The 24,966-nt window shown below is 44.9% G+C and overlaps 1 protein-coding gene and 1 long non-coding RNA gene across 3 annotated transcripts in view; both read right to left on the reverse strand.

The window, feature by feature from the left end:
- Window positions 1-24,966, reverse strand: part of LOC115171730 (mitochondrial Rho GTPase 1-A-like) — a 37,659-nt gene that overhangs the window by 3,248 nt on the left and 9,445 nt on the right. Inside the window, exons 8-18 of one of the 2 annotated variants that reach the window (XM_029728817.1) lie at window positions 24,703-24,801; window positions 22,606-22,714; window positions 22,214-22,334; window positions 21,605-21,689; window positions 21,239-21,384; window positions 20,947-21,047; window positions 20,662-20,792; window positions 20,162-20,245; window positions 17,516-17,638; window positions 16,952-17,154; window positions 14,591-14,713 (exon numbers count right to left, since the gene is read on the reverse strand). In XM_029728817.1, coding sequence (XP_029584677.1) covers window positions 14,591-14,713; window positions 16,952-17,154; window positions 17,516-17,638; window positions 20,162-20,245; window positions 20,662-20,792; window positions 20,947-21,047; window positions 21,239-21,384; window positions 21,605-21,689; window positions 22,214-22,334; window positions 22,606-22,714; window positions 24,703-24,801 — 1,325 coding nt within the window. The remainder of the gene's footprint in view (window positions 1-14,590; window positions 14,714-16,951; window positions 17,155-17,515; window positions 17,639-20,161; window positions 20,246-20,661; window positions 20,793-20,946; window positions 21,048-21,238; window positions 21,385-21,604; window positions 21,690-22,213; window positions 22,335-22,605; window positions 22,715-24,702; window positions 24,802-24,966) is intronic. The other variant, XM_029728816.1, reaches the window with a different exon arrangement.
- Window positions 386-1,241, reverse strand: LOC115171731 (uncharacterized). Its single transcript, XR_003871239.1, has 2 exons — window positions 963-1,241; window positions 386-912 (listed from the first exon to the last, which is right to left on the reverse strand). It is a non-coding gene; the product is annotated as an uncharacterized LOC115171731 (long non-coding RNA).

Genomic DNA, 24,966 nt, shown 5'->3' on the forward strand with positions numbered 1-24,966 from the left:
ACACACACACACATATTCTCTCTCTCACACACACACACACACACACACACACACACACATTCTCTCTCACACACACACACATTCTCTCTCACACACACACATTCTCTCTCTCTCTCCCTCTCTCACTCTCTCTCTCACACACACACACACACACACATTCTCTCTCACACACACACACATTCTCTCTCACACACACACATTCTCTCTCTCTCTCCCTCTCTCACTCTCTCTCTCTCTCACACACACCACACACACACACACACACACACACACACACACACACACACACACACACACACACACACACACACACACACACACACACACACACACACACACACACACACACACAGCTCAACAACCCATTAATCTTCACATTAATATCTGACAGACTCCCACAGCAGCAGAAACCCTAACCCATTCAAGCAGGTTTAGCAGGAAGAGTCCATTAAATAGACAACTGCCATCCTGCTTAACCATGACATGTACCTCAGAGGAAGAGCAATACCTTCCTCCCACCAGCATGCTGCCCAACAGAGCTTCTTCAGCAAGCAGCCATACACAAACCAGACCAACCAGCTATTTGTAGGACTAAGACATCGACCGGTACCTTCAAACGTAATGATAGATGCCCATTAAAAAGGTAGTCAGTGAGTTCCATCAGGTATACTGGGTGAAAACAGATCAGAGGCTGTTGTTTATTAAAGGTTGAGGCCAGAGTACGTAGATGTGTAGCTCGTTGTCTGTAGCCTTCATTATAATCTCCTCTTCATATAATAACAGAGGCTACAGCAATCTCCTCCCCCAACAGTGCTTGCCGTTGCCACATCAACGTCCACCATACCTGCATCTACCCAGCCAGTGACAAACAGCTGTCCCTTAGCTCCCAGTCTGTCAGATGCTGTGTTTTACCTGGCCTGGGGCCCATAGAACTGGACAGAAGACTCCATGCTGTGTTTTACCTGGCCTGGGGCCCATAGGGCTGGACAGAAGACTCCATGCTGTGTTTTACCTGGCCTGGGGCCCATAGGACTGGACAGAAGACTCCATGCTGTGTTTTACCTGGCCTGGGGCCCATAGGGCTGGACAGAAGACTCCATGCTGTGTTTTACCTGGCCTGGGGCCCATAGGGCTGGACAGAAGACTCCATGCTGTGTTTTACCTGGCCTGGGGCCCATAGGGCTGGACAGAAGACTCCATGCTGTGTTTTACCTGGCCTGGGGCCCATAGGGCTGGACAGAAGACTCCATGCTGTGTTTTACCTGGCCTGGGGCCCATAGGGCTGGACAGAAGACTCCATGTAGATAGACTGCTCTACATTACTGATGGCGTGAACCTGCTGGATCAGACTGCACTCCTCGTCAACCAACAGATAGGCGCCCACATCATGTAACCTTGTACACACACACACACACGTGCACACAGTAGGGCAGTTCAACGCCAACCCCACACACACCGGCACATGACACCACCGCAGAACTCACCCCACACCTCGCAGCCTCTTGGTCACACACCCCACACCTCGCAGCCTCTTGGTCACACACCCCACACCTCGCAGCCTCTTGGTCACACCCCCCACACCTCGCAGCCTCTTGGTCACACCCCACACCTCGCAGCCTCTTGGTCACACACCCCACACCTCGCAGCCTCTTGGTCACACCCCACACCTCGCAGCCTCTTGGTCACACACCCCACACCTCGCAGCCTCTTGGTCACACCCCACACCTCGCAGCCTCTTGGTCACACCCCACACCTCGCAGCCTCTTGGTCACACCCCACACCTCGCAGCCTCTTGGTCACACCCCACACCTCGCAGCCTCTTGGTCACACCCCACACCTCGCAGCCTCTTGGTCACACCTCACACCTCGCAGCCTCTTGGTCACACCCCACACCTCGCAGCCTCTTGGTCACACCTCACACCTCGCAGCCTCTTGGTCACACACCCCACACCTCGCAGCCTCTTGGTCACACCTCACACCTCGGCCACACCTCGCAGCCTCTTGGTCACACCCCACACCTCGCAGCCTCTTGGTCACACCCCACACCTCGCAGCCTCTTGGTCACACCCCACACCTCGCAGCCTCTTGGTCACACCCCACACCTCGCAGCCTCTTGGTCACACCCCACACCTCGCAGCCTCTTGGTCACACCCCACACCTCGCAGCCTCTTGGTCACACCCCACACCTCGCAGCCTCTTGGTCACACCCCACACCTCGCAGCCTCTTGGTCACACCCCACACCTCGCAGCCTCTTGGTCACACCCTACACCTCGCAGCCTCTTGGTCACACCCTACACCTCGCAGCCTCTTGGTCACACCCCACACCTCGCAGCCTCTTGGTCACACCCCACACCTCGCAGCCTCTTGGTCACACACCCCACACCTCGCAGCCTCTTGGTCACACACCCCACACCTCGCAGCCTCTTGGTCACACACCCCACACCTCGCAGCCTCTTGGTCACACACCCCACACCTCGCAGCCTCTTGGTCACACCCCACACCTCGCAGCCTCTTGGTCACACCCCACACCTCGCAGCCTCTTGGTCACACCCCACACCTCGCAGCCTCTTGGTCACACCCCACACCTCGCAGCCTCTTGGTCACACCCCACACCTCGCCGCCTCTTGGTCACACCCCACACCTCGCAGCCTCTTGGTCACACCCCACACCTCGCAGCCTCTTGGTCACACCCCACACCTCGCAGCCTCTTGGTCACACCCCACACCTCGCAGCCTCTTGGTCACACACCCCACACCTCGCAGCCTCTTGGTCACACCCCACACCTCGCAGCCTCTTGGTCACACCCCACACCTCGCAGCCTCTTGGTCACACACCACACCTCGCAGCCTCTTGGTCACACACCCCACACCTCACAGCCTCTTGGTCACACCCCACACCTCGCAGCCTCTTGGTCACACCCCACACCTTGCAGCCTCTTGGTCACACACCACACCTCGCAGCCTCTTGGTCACACACCCCACACCTCGCAGCCTCTTGGTCACACACCCCACACCTCGCAGCCTCTTGGTCACACACCCCACACCTCGCAGCCTCTTGGTCACACACCCCACACCTCGCAGCCTCTTGGTCACACCCCACACCTCGCAGTCTCTTGGTCACACACACCACACCTCGCAGCCTCTTGGTCACACCCCACACCTCGCAGCCTCTTGGTCACACCCCACACCTCGCAGTCTCTTGGTCACACCCCACACCTCGCAGCTAAAAAATCTTGTCCAATGCGATGGCTGAGTTGGCAACATGCCAGCCAAATAAAAGACAGGCTTCAATCTTAAGACTGATGGAGATACAGGGTTAGAAAATACTTTACATTCAGTTTTCTCTCCACATTTGTTGAAATAGGCTACTTTTTTTATATATGGGGTAAACCAAAAACAGCGAAGATTCAATCCAATTAGGTGTCAAATACTATAGTATCTCAGCTAGTCAGTGTGGTGTGACCGCCTTCAATAACGTCTGTATTAGTGGCCTGCCATTTCTGGTGCGTTAATTCTCTTCTCCCAAGGTTCAACAGGAGTTAGCATGTAACACAATAGTGTTATAACAGGCATGCCTGGGACCCCAGAAGCCATTGTAAACTTAGTAGGAACCATTGTAACCCTCCCAAACCATACCAATACATATAGTAATCTACACTTTCACACAACACACACTCTATTGTACAAGCATATACAAATCTAATTTATTTATAAAGCCCTTCTTACATCAGCTGATATCTCAAAGTGCTGTACAGAAACCCAGCCTAAAACCCCAAACAGCAAGCAATGCAGGTGTAGAAGCACAATGAAATGTCAACCCTGCAATGGTGAGCCAAAACGAGCCATCCAAACCCTGCACATCATAAACCACACACACTCAAACCCCAAGCACTAGCCTAGTTCCCATACCTCCCAATGCTCAAAACAGACTGCTGATTTGAGTGGAGCCTATGCATAGCTGTCCATAGGGGGGCGGTGGCGAGCTGAAGACCAAGGCAAGCCGATTGGAAGATGAGACAGACAGCGTCTAGACCAGGCCTGGGCAACTCCAGTCCTCAGGGGGCCTGATTGGTGTCACACTTTTTCCTCAGTCCCAGGTAACACTCCCGACTCCAATAATCACATAATCATGATCTTCAGCTAAAAATGCAATTAGTTTAAATCAGCTGTGTTTGCTAGGGATGGGGGACAAATGTGACACTAGTCAGGCCCCCGAGGACTGGAGTTACCCAGGCCTGGTCTAGACAGACAGACAGCGTCGAGACAGACAGACAGCGTCGAGACAGACAGACGGTGCATGCAACTATCAAGAGGTAAACACATGCAACAGGAACAGAAAGAGGGGCAGCCAAAAACATGTGTATGAACACCTATAGGATGAAAACAAGAAAACACGACAACGGAAATACAATGAAATGAAATGTGATCGATACAGTGCAAAATCCCTTTGTAACAAATGGAAGAAAAACATTTGTCATACAAATGAAAATGTCTTTTTAGTAAAAATAAAGTTTAAACCACAAGAGAAGCAGGATTGTAAATTAGGTTATGATAACACTAGGGCTGCAGTATGAGCCACGTTTGAGAGTGAATTTAGGGCCTAACATAGGACCTTATATAGACTCTGTATCTTGTGGGTGTAAACTTAAGAAGTGATAATCACTCCACAACGAATCAAACCTCCAAACTGAAATCATCATAGAAATCAAACCATGCACACCTCTGGCGGTGGAAACAGTTCAATGTCAAAGAAAACTAAAAAAGATAGACATTTAGAAAATGCAATTTCAACCAAATATCAACATCTACTTTCGTGAAGAGGAGAATAACCAGTCAGACAACCCAAGCTGACTTCTATGAGGCTTTCAGTTTCACCAACAGCTTCAGTGGGGAGAAATGTAACCAAAACAGAAAGATCTGCAAGGTGACGTTTCTCCCTCACTGTGCAAATTAGTCTTTAGTACAGATTTACAGTTTGCATATCCACTTAACATGATAGAAACACCATTCTTAAACGAAAAGGGCCATGTTGGCTTCAACATCCACTTGTATGCTCAACTCTCGAAAGATTAATGACTTGCCAAGCAACTGACATTTTTTATATCTTAAAAATCCATGCATTAGTTACTTGATGATAGACTGCACCGTGTTGCTACAGGAGGGTAATTTACCCACAACCCATCGCCAACTAGACACGTTAACAGACTGCACACATGCATCTTCAGTTCAGACCGGCTCAAACGGAACGCAACAGAACCACACGGTGGGATCGACCACACGGTTACCTCCCTGGCTAGCACCACAGGTGTTAGATAATGGTGTAGTGTGGCAGATAATTGGGTAAAGCCTTGTGTCACGGTGGTGAGAGCAGAGTGGGAGTGCTGTGTGAGGCTGAAGCAGAGATGAGGAAGACACACAACCACATTACAACTAGGCCACCTTACAGCAGACCTGTAGTATTATGTTACCTTACAGCAGACCTGTAGTATTATGTTACCTTACAGCAGACCTGTAGTATTATGTTACCTTACAGCAGACCTGTAGTATTATGTTACCTTACAGCAGACCTATAGTATTATGTTACCTTACAGCAGACCTGTAGTATTATGTTACCTTACAGCAGACCTGTAGTATTATGTTACCTTACAGCAGACCTGTAGTATTATATTACCTTACAGCAGACCTATAGTATTATGTTACCTTACAGCAGACCTGTAGTATTATGTTACCTTACAGCAGACTATAGTATTATGTTACCTTACAGCAGGACCTATAGTATTATGTTACCTTACAGCAGACCTATAGTATTATGTTACCTTACAGCAGACCTATAGTATTATGTTACCTTACAGCAGACCTGTAGTATTATGTTACCTTACAGCAGACCTGTAGTATTATGTTACCTTACAGCAGGACCTATAGTATTATGTTACCTTACAGCAGACCTGTAGTATTATGTTACCTTACAGCAGACCATGTAGTATTATGTTACCTACAGCAGACCTGTAGTATTATATTACCTTACAGCAGACCTATAGTATTATGTTACCTTACAGCAGACCTGTAGTATTATGTTACCTTACAGCAGACCTATAGTATTATGTTACCTTACAGCAGACCTATAGTATTATGTTACCTACAGCAGACCTATAGTATTATGTTACCTTACAGCAGACCTATAGTATTATGTTACCTTACAGCAGACCTGTAGTATTATGTTACCTTACAGCAGACCTGTAGTATTATATTACCTTACAGCAGACCTATAGTATTATGTTACCTTACAGCAGACCTGTAGTATTATGTTACCTTACAGCAGACCTGTAGTATTATATTACCTTACAGCAGACCTATAGTATTATGTTACCTTACAGCAGACCTGTAGTATTATGTTACCTTACAGCAGACCTGTAGTATTATGTTACCTTACAGCAGACCTATAGTATTATGTTACCTTACAGCAGACCTGTAGTATTATATTACCTTACAGCAGACCTATAGTATTATGTTACCTTACAGCAGACCTGTAGTATTATGTTACCTTACAGCAGACCTGTAGTATTATGTTACCTTACAGCAGACCTGTAGTATTATATTACCTTACAGCAGACCTATAGTATTATGTTACCTTACAGCAGACCTATAGTATTATGTTACCTTACAGCAGACCTGTAGTATTATGTTACCTTACAGCAGACCCTATAGTATTATGTTACCTTACAGCAGACCTATAGTATTATGTTACCTTACAGCAGACCTGTAGTATTATGTTACCTTACAGCAGACCTGTAGTATTATGTTACCTTACAGCAGACCTATAGTATTATGTTACCTTACATGCAGACCTGTAGTATTATGTTACCTTACAGCAGACCTATAGTATTATGTTACCTTACAGCAGACCTGTAGTATTATGTTACCTTACAGCAGACCTGTAGTATTATGTTACCTTACAGCAGACCTATAGTATTATGTTACCTTACAGCAGACCTATAGTATTATGTTACCTTACAGCAGACCTATAGTATTATGTTACCTTACAGCAGACCTGTAGTATTATGTTACCTTACAGCAGACTGTAGTATTATGTTACCTTACAGCAGACCTATAGTATTATGTTACCTTACAGCAGACCTGTAGTATATGTTACCTTACAGCAGACCTATAGTATTATGTTACCTTACAGCAGACCTGTTAGTATTATGTTACCTTACAGCAGACCTGTAGTATTATGTTACCTTACAGCAGACCTATAGTATTATGTTACCTTACAGCAGACCTATAGTATTATGTTACCTTACAGCAGACCTATAGTATTATGTTACCTTACAGCAGACCCTATAGTATTATGTTACCTTACAGCAGACCTATAGTATTATGTTACCTTACAGCAGACCTGTAGTATTATATTACCTTACAGCAGACCTGTAGTATTATGTTACCTTACAGCAGACCTGTAGTATTATGTTACCTTACAGCAGACCTGTAGTATTATGTTACCTTACAGCAGACCTATAGTATTATGTTACCTTACAGCAGACCTGTAGTATTATGTTACCTTACAGCAGACCTATAGTATTATGTTACCTTACAGCAGACCTGTAGTATTATGTTACCTTACAGCAGACCTATAGTATTATGTTACCTTACAGCAGACCTGTAGTATTATGTTACCTTACAGCAGACCTGTAGTATTATGTTACCTTACAGCAGACCTGTAGTATTATGTTACCTTACAGCAGACCTGTAGTATTATATTACCTTACAGCAGACCTGTAGTATTATGTTACCTTACAGCAGACCTGTAGTATTATGTTACCTTACAGCAGACCTGTAGTATTATGTTACCTTACAGCAGACCTATAGTATTATGTTACCTTACAGCAGACCTGTAGTATTATGTTACCTTACAGCAGACCTGTAGTATTATGTTACCTTACAGCAGACCTATAGTATTATGTTACCTTACAGCAGACCTATAGTATTATGTTACCTTACAGCAGACCTATAGTATTATGTTACCTTACAGCAGACCTGTAGTATTATGTTACCTTACAGCAGACCTGTAGTATTATGTTACCTTACAGCAGACCTATAGTATTATGTTACCTTACAGCAGACCTGTAGTATTATGTTACCTTACAGCAGACCTATAGTAATATGTTACCTTACAGCAGACCTGTAGTATTATGTTACCTTACAGCAGACCTATAGTATTATGTTACCTTACAGCAGACCTATAGTATTATGTTACCTTACAGCAGACCTATAGTATTATGTTACCTTACAGCAGACCTATAGTATTATGTTACCTTACAGCAGACCTATAGTATTATGTTACCTTACAGCAGACCTGTAGTATTATATTACCTTACAGCAGACCTGTAGTATTATGTTACCTTACAGCAGACCTGTAGTATTATGTTACCTTACAGCAGACCTGTAGTATTATGTTACCTTACAGCAGACCTATAGTATTATGTTACCTTACAGCAGACCTGTAGTATTATGTTACCTTACAGCAGACCTATAGTATTATGTTACCTTACAGCAGACCTGTAGTATTATGTTACCTTACAGCAGACCTATAGTATTATGTTACCTTACAGCAGACCTGTAGTATTATGTTACCTTACAGCAGACCTGTAGTATTATGTTACCTTACAGCAGACCTGTAGTATTATGTTACCTTACAGCAGACCTGTAGTATTATATTACCTTACAGCAGACCTGTAGTATTATGTTACCTTACATCAGACCTGTAGTATTATGTTACCTTACAGCAGACCTATAGTATTATGTTACCTTACAGCAGACCTATAGTATTATGTTATCTTACAGCAGACCTATAGTATTATGTTACCTTACAGCAGACCTATAGTATTATGTTACCTTACAGCAGACCTATAGTATTATGTTACCTTACAGCAGACCTATAGTATTATGTTACCTTACAGCAGACCTGTAGTATTATGTTACCTTACAGCAGACCTGTAGTATTATGTTACCTTACAGCAGACCTGTAGTATTATGTTACCTTACAGCAGACCTATAGTATTATGTTACCTTACAGCAGACCTGTAGTATTATATTACCTTACAGCAGACCTATAGTATTATGTTACCTTACAGCAGACCTGTAGTATTATGTTACCTTACAGCAGACCTATAGTATTATGTTACCTTACAGCAGACCTATAGTATTATGTTACCTTACAGCAGACCTGTAGTATTATGTTACCTTACAGCAGACCTATAGTATATGTTACCTTACAGCAGACCTGTAGTATTATGTTACCTTACAGCAGACCTATAGTATTATGTTACCTTACAGCAGACCTATAGTATTATGTTACCTTACAGCAGACCTATAGTATTATGTTACCTTACAGCAGACCTATAGTATTATGTTACCTTACAGCAGACCTATAGTATTATGTTACCTTACAGCAGACCTGTAGTATTATATTACCTTACAGCAGACCTGTAGTATTATGTTACCTTACAGCAGACCTGTAGTATTATGTTACCTTACAGCAGACCTGTAGTATTATGTTACCTTACAGCAGACCTATAGTATTATGTTACCTTACAGCAGACCTGTAGTATTATGTTACCTTACAGCAGACCTATAGTATTATGTTACCTTACAGCAGACCTGTAGTATTATGTTACCTTACAGCAGACCTATAGTATTATGTTACCTTACAGCAGACCTGTAGTATTATGTTACCTTACAGCAGACCTGTAGTATTATGTTACCTTACAGCAGACCTGTAGTATTATGTTACCTTACAGCAGACCTGTAGTATTATATTACCTTACAGCAGACCTGTAGTATTATGTTACCTTACATCAGACCTGTAGTATTATGTTACCTTACAGCAGACCTATAGTATTATGTTACCTTACAGCAGACCTATAGTATTATGTTACCTTACAGCAGACCTATAGTATTATGTTACCTTACAGCAGACCTATAGTATTATGTTACCTTACAGCAGACCTATAGTATTATGTTACCTCACAGCAGACCTATAGTATTATGTTACCTTACAGCAGACCTGTAGTATTATGTTACCTTACAGCAGACCTGTAGTATTATGTTACCTTACAGCAGACCTATAGTATTATGTTACCTTACAGCAGACCTATAGTATTATGTTACCTTACAGCAGACCTATAGTATTATGTTCCTTACATCAGACCTATAGTATTATGTTACCTTACAGCAGACCTATAGTATTATGTTACCTTACAGCAGACCTATAGTATTATGTTACCTTACAGCAGACCTATAGTATTATGTTACCTTACAGCAGACCTATAGTATTATGTTACCTTACAGCAGACCTATAGTATTATGTTACCTTACAGCAGACCTATAGTATTATGTTACCTTACAGCAGACCTATAGTATTATGTTACCTTACAGCAGACCTGTAGTATTATATTACCTTACAGCAGACCTGTAGTATTATGTTACCTTACAGCAGACCTGTAGTATTATGTTACCTTACAGCAGACCTGTAGTATTATGTTACCTTACAGCAGACCTATAGTATTATGTTACCTTACAGCAGACCTGTAGTATTATGTTACCTTACAGCAGACCTATAGTATTATGTTACCTTACAGCAGACCTGTAGTATTATGTTACCTTACAGCAGACCTATAGTATTATGTTACCTTACAGCAGACCTGTAGTATTATGTTACCTTACAGCAGACCTGTAGTATTATGTTACCTTACAGCAGACCTGTAGTATTATGTTACCTTACAGCAGACCTGTAGTATTATATTACCTTACAGCAGACCTGTAGTATTATGTTACCTTACATCAGACCTGTAGTATTATGTTACCTTACAGCAGACCTATAGTATTATGTTACCTTACAGCAGACCTATAGTATTATGTTACCTTACAGCAGACCTATAGTATTATGTTACCTTACAGCAGACCTATAGTATTATGTTACCTTACAGCAGACCTATAGTATTATGTTACCTCACAGCAGACCTATAGTATTATGTTACCTTACAGCAGACCTGTAGTATTATGTTACCTTACAGCAGACCTGTAGTATTATGTTACCTTACAGCAGACCTATAGTATTATGTTACCTTACAGCAGACCTATAGTATTATGTTACCTTACAGCAGACCTATAGTATTATGTTTCCTTACATCAGACCTATAGTATTATGTTACCTTACAGCAGACCTATAGTATTATGTTACCTTACAGCAGACCTATAGTATTATGTTACCTTACAGCAGACCTATAGTATTATGTTACCTTACAGCAGACCCTATAGTATTATGTTACCTTACAGCAGACCTATAGTATTATGTTACCTTACAGCAGACCTATAGTATTATGTTACCTTACAGCAGACCTATAGTATTATGTTACCTTACAGCAGACCTGTAGTATTATGTTACCTTACAGCAGACCTGTAGTATTATGTTACCTTACAGCAGACCTATAGTATTATGTTACCTTACAGCAGACCTATAGTATTATGTTACCTTACAGCAGACCTGTAGTATTATGTTACCTTACAGCAGACCTGTAGTATTATATTACCTTACAGCAGACCTATAGTATTATATTACCTTACAGCAGACCTGTAGTATTATATTACCTTACAGCAGACCTGTAGTATTATGTTACCTTACAGCAGACCTATAGTATTATATTACCTTACAGCAGACCTGTAGTATTATGTTACCTTACAGCAGACCTATAGTATTATGTTACCTTACAGCAGACCTATAGTATTATGTTACCTTACAGCAGACCTGTAGTATTATGTTACCTTACAGCAGACCTGTAGTATTATGTTACCTTAGCCCAGGGGTTCCCAAACCTTTTCACTCGGGGCCCCTTCCAACAACCAGACTTCCACAAGTCTGGTTCAGCCTTGGGAGCAATTTTCAAACACCTGAAGGTACCATGTTCATCTGTACAAACAATAGTACGCCAGTATAAACACCATGGGACCACGCAGCCGTCAAACCGCTCAGGAAGGAGACGCGTTCTGTTTCCTAGAGATGAATGTACTGGTGCGAAAAGTGCAAATCAATCCCAGAACAGCAAAGGACCTTGTGAAGATGCTGGAGGAAACAGGTACAAAAGTATCTATATCCAGAGTAAAACAAGTCCTACATCAACATAACCTGAAAGACAGCTGAGAAAGGAAGAAGACACCAAAACCGTCATAAAAAAGCCAGACAACGGTTTGCAACTGCACATGGGGACAAGGACCGTACTTTTTGGAGAAATGTCCTCTGGTCTGATGAAACAAAAATAGAACTGTTTGGCCATAATGACCATTGTTATGTTTGGAAGAAAAAGGGGGAGGCTTGCAAGCCGAAGAATATCATCCCAACCGTGAAGCACGAGGGTGGCAGCATCCTGTTGTGGGGGTGCTTTGCTGCAGGAGGGACTGGTGCACTTCACAAAATAGATGTCATCATGAGGAAAGGAAAATTATGTGGATATATTGAAGCAACATCTCAAGACATCAGTCTGGAAGTTAAAGCTTGGTCGCAAATGGGTCTTCCAAATGGACAATGACCCCAAGCAAACTTCCAAAGTTGTGGCAAAATGGCTTAAGGACAACAAAGTCAAGGTCTTGGAGTGGCCATCCCAAAGCCCTGACCTCAATCCTATAGAAAATGTGTGGGCAGAACTGAAAAAGTGTGTGCGGGCAAGGAGGCCTACAAACCTGACTCGGTTACATCAGCTCTGTCAGGAGGAATGGGCCAAAATTCACCCAACTTATTGTGGGAAGCTTGTGGAAGGCTACCCGAAACATTTGACCCAAGTTAAACAATTTAAAGGCAATGCTACCAAATACTAATTGAGTGTATGTAAACTTCTGACCCACTGGGAATGTGATGAAAGAAATAAAAGCTGAAATAAATCACTCTCTCCACTATTATTCTGACATTTCACATTCTTAAAATAAAGTGGTGATCCTAACTGACCTAAAACAGGGAATTTTTACTAGGATTAAATGTCAGGAATTGTGAAAAACTGAGTATAAATGTATTTGGCTAAGGTGTATGTAAACTTCCAACTTCTACTGTATGTATGTATGCATGCATGCATGCATGCATGCATGCATGCATGTATGTATGTATGTATGTATGTATGTATGTATGTATGTATGTATGTATGTATGTATGTATGTATGTATGCATGTATGCATGCATGCATGCATACACACTCACACATATATACATACTTTTTTGAGAAACGCTTTCAGTTTAAACTTAAAACGACTAAAACCAGACAAAGTTTGTAGAACACATAATTGACTTATTTATATATATTTTATAATATAATCTTTGAGAACTAGAAAATCACCAAAATAAAAGCTAAATTGATCTAATTTTGGAGTACTTTAGGCATGGCTGGATTACCAACCGGGCACATGCCCAGGGGCCCTGATTGGGATCCCAATTGATTTTGTTTGAGTATAAGAACACAGAATTAGCATTGGCAAAATCTATAACTGGTCTAATAACTCGCTAACTAGCAAAGAATATCAACTAATGTGCACACAGGCGGCTCTGATCTGAAAAGCACAATCACTCGCGGGTGACTGAAAGAGCTTGTGGGCTACTTGACCAATAGAACTCTACTCCGTTTGTGCTCTGGCTCTGCCTACAACATTAATCACAGACTCAATCTTGCAGTTAGATTTGTTTTGGTTTGTTGCATTGAAAACAGGCTGATATCATGTTGATTAGATCACAGAAAAAAACATTGATCTATATAGTAAACTAATTGGGTGAACTCAGTGAAGTTAAATCTCTTGGTCTCTGTGTAGCAAGGCATTTCTTCTGCGCGGCAGTCCTGGAGGAGGTGTGCAGCCGCACGCGCGTGCAGTTTACAGGGAACATTGGTAGAGTGCCATGTATAGGCTATGGTAAAAGAGTCAACCATACAATATATATGTTATTGTGCTCCTTTCTGTGGGGGATCATAGATAGAGGTGTCGGATTCATTCATTTTGGAGTAGAATGTCCTTTTAAAAAGTCGCCAGAACCTTCTCACAGTCGTCCTATAAAAACAAAACTCAGGGCACCCCCTTCCACGACCTTTGACACCAGTGATAAAAATAAACAAATCGAGGGGTAACACTAGCTGCATTGGACTGAGCTCTCTTGTTGTAAGAGAGATAGGGACAGAAGCAGCTTGGACAATCCACTTGACTGAGTTAAAAGCAAATGAGGAGAGTCTTGAAACCTTCTTGTCAACTCTATAGCCAATATGAGTACTTCAGTCTTATAAACAGTCTTATAAACCCACCGATTCAATCATATGAAATTCAATGGAGATGTACAAATCAGGCCTGGAGATCGAAATAAGATCTCAGAATTTCAACTTTTTCCCAGTTTTCCGTTGTGGATATGCAGTGTAAACCTGACTATGAGGAAGCATTGAGGGAGAAGAGGAGAAAAACCTTCACCCAGGTTAGAAAGCTAGGGTCCCCCCTCCCGCCTCATAGGGGCGTCGGGGGGGGAGAGAGAGAGAGGGGACGGGCTGTTAAACACTACAGTATTTACAGTATGGACCTGTTCAGAACAACACTGTAGAATTTGGCCTTTATGTTTGTCAGTAGCTGGGACCGGAGGATGTTCTGACAGATGCAGAAGGTGCACCTGTTGCAGGTACACATGCAGCAGAGCTTGGCGTGGCTGAGGAGACACAATCACAACACACGCACGCACATACAAACACGCAAACACAAAGTCAGATCCACATTCGTACACGTTTCCATGGAAACATCACCGTGGGATGGCAGAACCCTGAAAGACAGACCCTGTTTTTGCTTTGACTTTAGGTGACTGAGTTATGATACAATAACTCCATCATTAACAAAGGCAAAGAAGATTGGTTATTACTTTACTAAGTACAGTAATACAGAGAAAGTGGTAAGAACTAAGTACTGAGCATTATGAAAGTTACATATCTTGAGGAACATTCTTCACATACAAGGCATTTTTAAGTATGGCTAATGTTGGCCTCTTCCTCAACTTAAAAAAAGGATCTTGAGGAAAACAAAAGGAGACAAATGTCCTCTGTAATAACATACAGGAGGAGACAAATGTCCTCTGTAATAACATACAGGAGGAGGAGACAAATGTCCTCTGTAATAACATACAGGAGGAGACAAATGTCCTCTGTAATAACATACAGGAGGAGGAGACAAATGTCCTCTGTAATAACATACAGGAGGAGGAGACAAATGTCCTCTGTAATAACATACAGGAGGAGGAGACAAATGTCCTCTGTAATAACATACAGGAGGAGGAGACAAATGTCCTCTGTAATAACATACAGGAGGAGGAGACAAATGTCCTCTGTAATAACATACAGGAGGAGGAGACAAATGTCCTCTGTAATAACATACAGGAGGAGACAAATGTCCTCTGTAATAACATACAGGAGGAAACAAATGTCCTCTGTAATAACATACAGGAGGAGACACATGTCCTCTGTAATAACATACAGGAGGAGACACATGTCCTCTGTAATAACATACAGGAGGAGACACATGTCCTCTGTAATAACATACAGGAGGAGACAAATGTCCTCTGTAATAACATACAGGAGGAGACAAATGTCCTCTGTAATAACATACAGGAGACGACAAATGTCCTCTGTAATAACATACAGGAGGAGGAGACAAATGTCCTCTGTAATAACATACAGGAGGAGACACATGTCCTCTGTAATAACATACAGGAGGAGACAAATGTCCTCTGTAATAACATACAGGAGACGACAAATGTCCTCTGTAATAACATACAGGAGACGACAAATGTCCTCTGTAATAACATACAGGAGGAGACAAATGTCCTCTGTAATAACATACAGGAGGAGACATGTCCTCTGTAATAACATACACCTTTCATTAGTGGTAATACCACAATCATCCTTAGGTAGAAGAGGGGAAAAGCCAGAGAATGAAGGAAATAGTGGCAAAGTGATGAGATAGTTCAGGGTAATTTAATAAAAACAGCTAACCCGTCTCAGAATCTCCAGATTGACCATTAAAAATACATGGAAGTAAACCATTATAATCTTCCTGTTGGCCTGGGTTATATAGCATGACTCACTCTGACCTACAATCTATCTGCAGCCGGAGACGCTACTGAAACAGTCCATACCAAATACCCAATGTACGCAGAATAATAGTAGCGCCCTAACTACATAAAGAACTCTGTTCACTATCAAGAGAGATGTCTGAAACAGGTGAAGTACTGTAGTGTATAGAGCAGAACCTGCTGATTATTTCTGTCAAAAGATTTCCATCCTAGAGTCCAGTCATTTGAAGAGCGAGGGCCTGGATTCTTAGCTCTCTATGCCTTGAGAAAAGCCAATGCTTTTAACATTAGATAACTGGAGTTCTTCCCCGTAAAGCTGAGATTTAAGGCTCAATTAAATAGACATTAATCTAATCCAATGGCTAACCTCTTAAATGAAGTACTAAGACTAATTACCTCTCATAGAGAATGAATGGCTAAGACTGTAAACAAGTCAATAACACCCATTCAGTACAGCTGACTGGGGACTTCCTTCAAGGCCAAAGGATTTTCAGTGGATTACCTTCGTTTTGGGACTTCAAATGGCCAAGTCATTATCTTACAGTTAAACCTACCGTACCACAACACACTGACAGTGGCCAACGCTAAGGAACTGAAATAAAACAGCACCTAAAATATCTCACCCTGTCAGGAAGCAGCATCTTAATGTAGGACTAGAGAGAGACATGGAGGACAATGGGGGGCTGGGGTCACCAGGGGTGTCTGGAGACATCATACAGGACGTAACGAGGTCACAGAGGGCTGGCTGGAGGAAAAGACGACGGGGTGACGGACGTCAGAGGATGGGATTAGGACCACTATGGTCTTTGAGGGGACTATACTCACGGGTACATGGCCATGGTGGTGAGTTTGGTGTAGAGGTCTTTGTTGGGGGCGTCCACCGTGTTGCAGGTCCAGGGTTGGGGCGGGTGCAGCTTGTTCTTGCGGCAGAAGTCCAGCGGGGTCAGGCTGTAGTGCTGGCGCGCCTCGTGCAGGTCCGACTTGGAGGCGATCATCATGCACGGCGTCTTGCTGTCCATGAAGTATTGCTGTCATAGGTCAAAAGGTTCAAGTTCAGAGGTTAGTTATAAGAACAAGATGAGATAAGGATTGTTGATATTACCAAAATGTTAACAGTTGCAGAAGGTGAAAAGCTGAAAGCTGAGAAGTCCCTCTATTCCAGTGTAGTGACTCAAGGATCAGGGCCCATATTCACAAAGCATCTCAAGCGGAGTGCTGATCTAGGATCAGTTTTTCCTTTTAGATCATAACGAATAGGATTATATGGACGGGGGGGAGACCTGATCTAAGATCAGTCATCCTACTATAGACATGTGGTGAATACAGGCCCAGGAATAAACTAAGGACTGATGGATTTGATACAGTTTGTCAGTGAGGTACTGTACATACCTTGTAGACCTTGGCACAGTACTCAAAGGAGCGCGGGTTGTTGACGTCATACACCAGACAGACCACGTCACACGCCAGGTCCTCCTCTGAGAGGAAGTCAAAGTCTGGCATCACCTCATGAAGCTACAGGGAAACAAAAGAGGAGAGTGAATCGGGGAGAAGAGGAGAGAGGGGTGAAGAGGGGAGAGGGAAGAAGAGAGGAGTGAAGAGGGGAGAGGGGTGAAGAGGAGAGAGGGGTGAAGAGGAGAGAGGGGTGAAGAGGAGAGAGGGGTGAAGAGGAGAGAGGGGTGAAGAGGGGAGAGGGGTGAAGAGGGGAGAAGAGAGAGGGGTGAAGAGGGGAGAAGAGGAGAGAGGGGTGAAGAGGGGAGAAGAGGAGAGAGGGGTGAAGAGGGGAGAAGAGAGAGGGGTGAAGAGGGGAGAAGAGGAGAGAGGGGTGAAGAGGGGAGAAGAGGAGAGAGGGGTGAAGAGGGGAGAAGAGGAGAGAGGGGTGAAGAGGGGAGAGGGGTGAAGAGGGGAGAAGAGGAGAGGGGTGAAGAGGGGAGAAGAGGAGAGAGGGGTGAAGAGGGGAGAAGAGGAGAGAGGGGTGAAGAGGGGTGAAGAGGAGAGAGGGGTGAAGAGGGGAGAAGAGAGAGGGGTGAAGAGGGGAGAAGAGGGGAGAGGGGTGAAGAGGGGTGAAGAGGAGAGAGGGGTGAAGAGGGGAGAAGAGGAGAGAGAGGTGAAGAGGGGAGGGGAGAAGAGGAGAGAGGGGTGAAGAGGGGAGAAGAGGAGAGAGGGGTGAAGAGGGGAGAAGAGGAGAGAGGGGTGAAGAGGGGAGAAGAGGAGAGAAGAGGAGAGAGGGGTGAAGAGGGGAGAAGAGGAGAGAGGGGTGAAGAGGGGAGAAGAGGGAGAGAGGGGTGAAGAGGGGAGAAGAGGGGAGAAGAGGAGAGAGGGGTGAAGAGGGGAGAAGAGGGGAGAAGAGAGGAGTGAAGAGGGGAGAGGGGTGAAGAGGAGAGAGGGGTGAAGAGGGGAGAGGGGTGAAGAGGAGAGAGGGGTGAAGAGGAGAGAGGGGTGAAGAGGAGAGAGGGGTGAAGAGGGGAGAGGGGTGAAGAGGGGAGAAGAGAGAGGGGTGAAGAGGGGAGAGGGAAGAAGAGAGGAGTGAAGAGGGGAGAGGGGTGAAGAGGAGAGAGGGGTGAAGAGGGGAGAGGGGTGAAGAGGAGAGAGGGGTGAAGAGGAGAGAGGGGTGAAGAGGGGAGAGGGGTGAAGAGGGGAGAAGAGAGAGGGGTGAAGAGGGGAGAAGAGGAGAGAGGGGTGAAGAGGGGAGAAGAGGAGAGAGGGGTGAAGAGGGGAGAAGAGAGAGGGGTGAAGAGGGGAGAAGAGGAGAGAGGGGTGAAGAGGGGAGAAGAGGAGAGAGGGGTGAAGAGGGGAGAAGAGGAGGAGAGGGGTGAAGAGGGGAGAGAGGGGTGAAGAGGGGAGAAGAGAGAGGGGTGAAGAGGGGAGAAGAGGAGAGAGGGGTGAAGAGGGGAGAAGAGGAGAGAGGGGTGAAGAGGGGAGAAGAGGAGAGAGGGGTGAAGAGGGGTGAAGAGGAGAGAGGTGTGAAGAGGGGAGAAGAGGAGAGAGAGGTGAAGAGGGGAGGGGAGAAGAGGAGAGAGGGGTGAAGAGGGGAGAAGAGGAGAGAGGGGTGAAGAGGGGAGAAGAGGAGAGAGGGGTGAAGAGGGGAGAAGAGGAGAGAAGAGGAGAGAGGGGTGAAGAGGGGAGAAGAGGAGAGAAGAGGAGAGAGGGGTGAAGAGGGGTGAAGAGGAGAGAGGGGTGAAGAGGGGAGAAGAGAGAGGGGTGAAGAGGGGAGAAGAGGGGAGAGGGGTGAAGAGGGGTGAAGAGGAGAGAGGTGTGAAGAGGGGAGAAGAGGAGAGAGAGGTGAAGAGGGGAGGGGAGAAGAGGAGAGAGGGGTGAAGAGGGGAGAAGAGGAGAGAGGGGTGAAGAGGGGAGAAGAGGAGAGAGGGGTGAAGAGGGGAGAAGAGGAGAGAAGAGGAGAGAGGGGTGAAGAGGGGAGAAGAGGAGAGAGGGGTGAAGAGGGGAGAAGAGGAGAGAGGGGTGAAGAGGGGAGAAGAGGGGAGAAGAGGAGAGAGGGGTGAAGAGGGGAGAAGAGGGGAGAAGAGGAGAGAGGGGTGAAGAGGGGAGAAGAGGAGAGAGGGGTGAAGAGGGGAGAAGAGGAGAGAAGAGGAGAGAGGGGTGAAGAGGGGAGAAGAGGAGAGAGGGGTGAAGAGGGGAGAAGAGGAGAGAGGGGTGAAGAGGGGAGAAGAGGGGAGAAGAGGAGAGAGGGGTGAAGAGGGGTGAAGAGGGGAGAAGAGGAGGAGAGGGGTGAAGAGGGGAGAAGGGGGAAATAGTTGAGACCGTTCAATGTCAACGTTTCCGCAGAAAGGCCTCTCTCAGGACCAGTCTTGTTCTATAGTATGTAACTCGACAGGTGATTAACATTCACTGTGTAGCACTGAACATTTTAGTTTCCAAAACATACAAGGGGAAAACACTCATGATTTACTGCTAGACAGCTGGAAACACATAAAACACAGTATTATAGTTTATACAACTGTATTACAATGCATCTCCCGGGGTTTTAATCTGGTTACCGGGCAGAAAGCATGATACGGGGAGAGAGATGCACAGCCTCACCAGTAAGTACTTCTCCTGGCCGTAGACATACGTGGTGTTGATGGAGTAAAACGATTTATGGTCTTCTCTGATCTTCCGCTGTTTCTGTTAACGCAGAAAAACACACATTCACCACTCCATATTGATACAACAGTACCTTTTATTCCTCACTGCTAAATAGTTAAGTTTGTATAATAATAATAATAATAATAATAATAGATAGTTTGCTATGTCTTAAAGGAGTTGGTAACACAGTAACAGACTGCCCGTGTCTCCCTGGCTACTTCAGAGTAGCTATGAAACAGAAATGTGTGCTTAGCAGGTAGCAGTGAGCCTTCGATGGAAAAGCCAGGATCATGTTCATTAGGCACCAAAATTAGGAAAAAAAACTGAATGAAACAGGGAGGGACTACCTGAATTTGTCCAATAAGAAAAAAAAACATTTGTTGCATTGCAAAACATTTTGCTGGGGTGTGCCATAACGAATACACCCCAGTTGTCCGGTAGCTCCAGGGACTCACCAGCAGGTTGCGACCCAGGAAGGCCTGCAGGAAGCTGGTCTTGCCACTCCCCCTGGCTCCCAGAATGTTGCAGCGGAACACGCTGCGCTGCGTCTGCTTCTTCTGCAGGTCGATGCGCTTGTTACGGGTCACTGAGGGAGGAGAGACGGGTCAGGAAGAGGGCACGAGATATACAGATGCATGTGCGCGCAAACACACACACAACTCTGACCGTAGATGTAATCGACAATAATTAACACCAATACATAACAAGCATATAAACCTAGTCACGCACGCACACATTACCTGTGATGGCTGCTGCCTGGGACTCCTGCTCACAGATGATTGAGTAGCCAAGGTAGCCCAGGTACTCCAAGCAGCGCTGCACATCCAGGTACGTCGTTAACCTGGCCAATCAGACAATTGAAAGCCTGTTAGTGTGTGTCTGTCTGTGGGGGGCTTTGGTACACATCTACAGTAGCATATGAAAGTGAAGAAGTTTGAGTTTCAGCGAAGCCCTGTATAACTGCATTACCAAATCATTCAAGTTAGACAGAGGTAACAGGTAGTGTAGTCCAGGTATGCTGGCCTAACTCACGTCCACTGTGACAGGTAACCCTGGTAGGTGATCCAGCCCTGGTCGTTGGTACACACTGTGTTGTTGACGTCGGGACCCCAGGGCATGTAGGGAAACACTTTGAACAGGTCCTTTACTTCGTCTGGAGACAAGGCACAGTCTCTGTCCTGAAACACACACACACAAAGGGTTAGGACCACTGTTCTAAAAATATGATAGCTTTGTGTATGGTTGCAATATTCCGGTAACTTTCCCAAAAGCCGGTTGGAGGATTCCCTCCTGATTCCGGGAAACTTCCAACTGGGACTTTGGGAAAACCTGGGAATGTTTGTCTGTGTGAGGCAGAAGGTAACAACAGTAGGAGGAGTTATGTCATCCAAGACTTACTTTGTCGTGCTTGTCGAAGACACTCTGGAGGAAGAGGTACGCGTTGTGGTTGAGCTCGGTGGTGCAGTCAGCAGGTATTTTTAGCCTGGCACGGACAAGAGAACATTCCGGATTAATCTCATTAAAAGGGCTATGGCTAAACTGGCATTGTTCAGAAGGCTCACCCTGGGAAAGACCTAGTGCTATTTGCAAGTCATAACAAGTAGTGTAAGATGCACCCACAGACAGCTTGATGGTTCAGTAGGTTTCATCAACCTTAACATCTTTGACAGTGTAAAGAAAGTGAGAGCCTGCAGAGCAGATGTCCTTTATCTGCTATTGACTGAAACTCAATTGGGGCCAGAGAGTCCTTGTTATGCTCGTCCAGCCTTACATAAAACAGGTGTATATTTCCCTCTTTCTGCCCAGAGGTAAGAGTTGCCCATACGTACGGCAGGGTTGTGTTCTGTAGGCGCGAAATGGAAGAAAGCGCTCAAACACAGAGTTAAAGTTATTACTATCTACACCTGTCCAGAACAGGTCGTTTTTGTTTTCCGCTGTAAAGCGGTTTACTACGATGTGCTGTAATGTACACGACCCTGGTCCAGGGGGGTTCAAGTGTCCACTCACAGGGGGAACAGGTACTCCTGGTGAAGCTCCAAGTCGTCGTCGTAACCGAACCTCCGCAGCACCGTCCAGGTGGTCTCGTGACGCCCCCTCTGGATGAAAAGCGTGTGCAGGAACAAGAACCCTAGTGGCCAATCAGGATGAAGAATTGACACACCCTGACAACGTTAGAGATGGACACAGTACACTGGTAAAGGCTTATTAAATATATTATTCATGCATGACCTTTAGTGAAGGTTACAGAAGAGAGTACAAGGGAGAGTGGGCAGAGAATAAGAGAGAGATTGAATGAGAGATGGAGAGAGAATAGAGAGAGATTGAATGAGAGATGGAGAGAGAGAATAGAGCAAGTGAATGAAAGAAGAAGGGAAGGCCTACAGTGTGGTCAATCTCACCTTTCAGCGTGAGTCCGTTGTCCTCGACTCCGTCCATTATGTTCTTCCTCACCACGTTCTTGACATCCTCTAAGGCCTGGGGCGCCAGGGGCATGTTGAAACACGTCCTCTACCAGACACACAACACACCATGTGTCACCCACACAGAACTACTATACCCACACAGAACTACTATATCCACACAGAACTACTATACCCACACAGAACTACTATACCCACACAGAACTACTATACCCACACAGAACTACTATACCCACACAGAACTACTATACCCACACAGAACTACTATACCCACACAGACCCACTATACCCACTATACCCACACAGACCCACACAGAACTACTATACCCACACAGAACTACTATACCCACACAGAACTACTATACCCACACAGAACTACTATACCCACACAGAACTACTATACCCGCACAGAACTACTATCCCACACAGACCCACACAGAACTACTATACCCACACAGAACTACTATACCCACACAGAACTACTATACCCACACAGAACTACTATACCCACACAGAACTACTATACCCACACAGACCCACACAGAACTACTATACCCACACAGAACTACTATACCCACACAGACCCACACAGAACTACTATACCCACACAGAACTACTATACCCACACAGAACTACTATACCCACACAGAACTACTATACCCACACAGAACTACTATACCCACACAGACCCACACAGAACTACTATACCCACACAGAACTACTATACCCACACAGACCCACACAGAACTACTATACCCACACAGAACTACTATACCCACACAGAACTACTATACCCACACATAACTACTATACCCACACATAACTACTATACCCACACAGATCCACACAGAACTACTATACCCACACAGACCCACTATACCCACACAGAACCACTATACCCACACAGAACTAGAGCGAAGAATGAAAGCCTACACACGGCACAATGCTGCATCCAAGTGCTTCAACAATAAACCACTCAACACACATCACCTAAACACAACTAAGACCAAAATGGGCAAGAACCAGTCTATTCCAACATGTCTGACACAGCTACTCATGTAACGTGGTTTGGGATATATGAAGTCACAAGCAGATATATATATATACAGCTTTGCACCCTTTACTAGAGGACAAAAGATGCTCTGAAAGGGTTTCTAAATCAACCACCTGTCTGCAGGCTACCGGTAAACCCACTAATAACCTATCCCTCCCTCTCTCTTCCACTCAAGTTAAAATAAACTGCCATTGGAAAACAAAGTAAATCAGGTTATTTCACTTCAGTCATATCAAGCACACAAGCCTGCAGCTACCGCCAAGAAAGTTGTTCCCACGAGGTTTATTTTCCCACAGTGAGGCTCCTACCTGGAAGAAGTTGTTCCCACGAGGTTTATTTTCCCACAGTGAGGCTCCTACCTGGAAGAAGTTGTTCCCACGAGGTTTATTTTCCCACAGTGAGGCTCCTACCTGGAAGAAGTTGTTCCCACGAGGTTTATTTTCCCACAGTGAGGCTCCTACCTGGAAGAAGTTGTTCCCACGAGGTTTATTTTCCCACAGTGAGTCTCCTACCTGGAAGAAGTTGTTCCCACGAGGTTTATTTTCCCACAGTGAGGCTCCTACCTGGAAGAAGTTGTTCCCACAAGGTTTATTTTCCCACAGTGAGGCTCCTACCTGGAAGAAGTTGTTCCCACAAGGTTTATTTTCCCACAGTGAGGCTCCTACCTGGAAGAAGTTGTTCCCACGAGGTTTATTTTCCCACAGTGAGGCTCCTACCTGGAAGAAGTTGTTCCCACAAAGTTTATTTTCCCACAGTGAGGCTCCTACCTGGAAGAAGTTGTTCCCACGAGGTTTATTTTCCCACAGTGAGGCTCCTACCTGGAAGAAGTTGTTCCCACGAGGTTTATTTTCCCACAGTGAGGCTCCTACCTGGAAGAAGTTGTTCCCACGAGGTTTATTTTCCCACAGTGAGGCTCCTACCTGGAAGAAGTTGTTCCCACGAGGTTTATTTTCCCACAGTGAGGCTCCTACCTGGAAGAAGTTGTTCCCACGAGGTTTATTTTCCCACAGTGAGGCTCCTACCTGGAAGAAGTTGAGTTCTTTGTCGTTGAGGATGCCATCGTTGTCCAGGTCCGACACTTTGAAGATGCGAGTTAGAGACTTGATGCAAGACGGCTTCATCTGAAAAAACACAAAGTATACATTTGAAATATGTAAAATATGATATTTGTGGAGAGCTAAAAAGTAGATGTTGCCTGTGTACCCATGGTAGCGCTCGGAAACATTTTGATTGTGTAACCTGACCAGGAAAAGTATTTCCTGATCAGACTACATAGTTAGGGTAGC

Source organism: Salmo trutta, chromosome 32 (assembly GCF_901001165.1).
Source record: "Salmo trutta chromosome 32, fSalTru1.1, whole genome shotgun sequence".
Classification (NCBI taxonomy): domain Eukaryota; kingdom Metazoa; phylum Chordata; class Actinopteri; order Salmoniformes; family Salmonidae; genus Salmo; species Salmo trutta.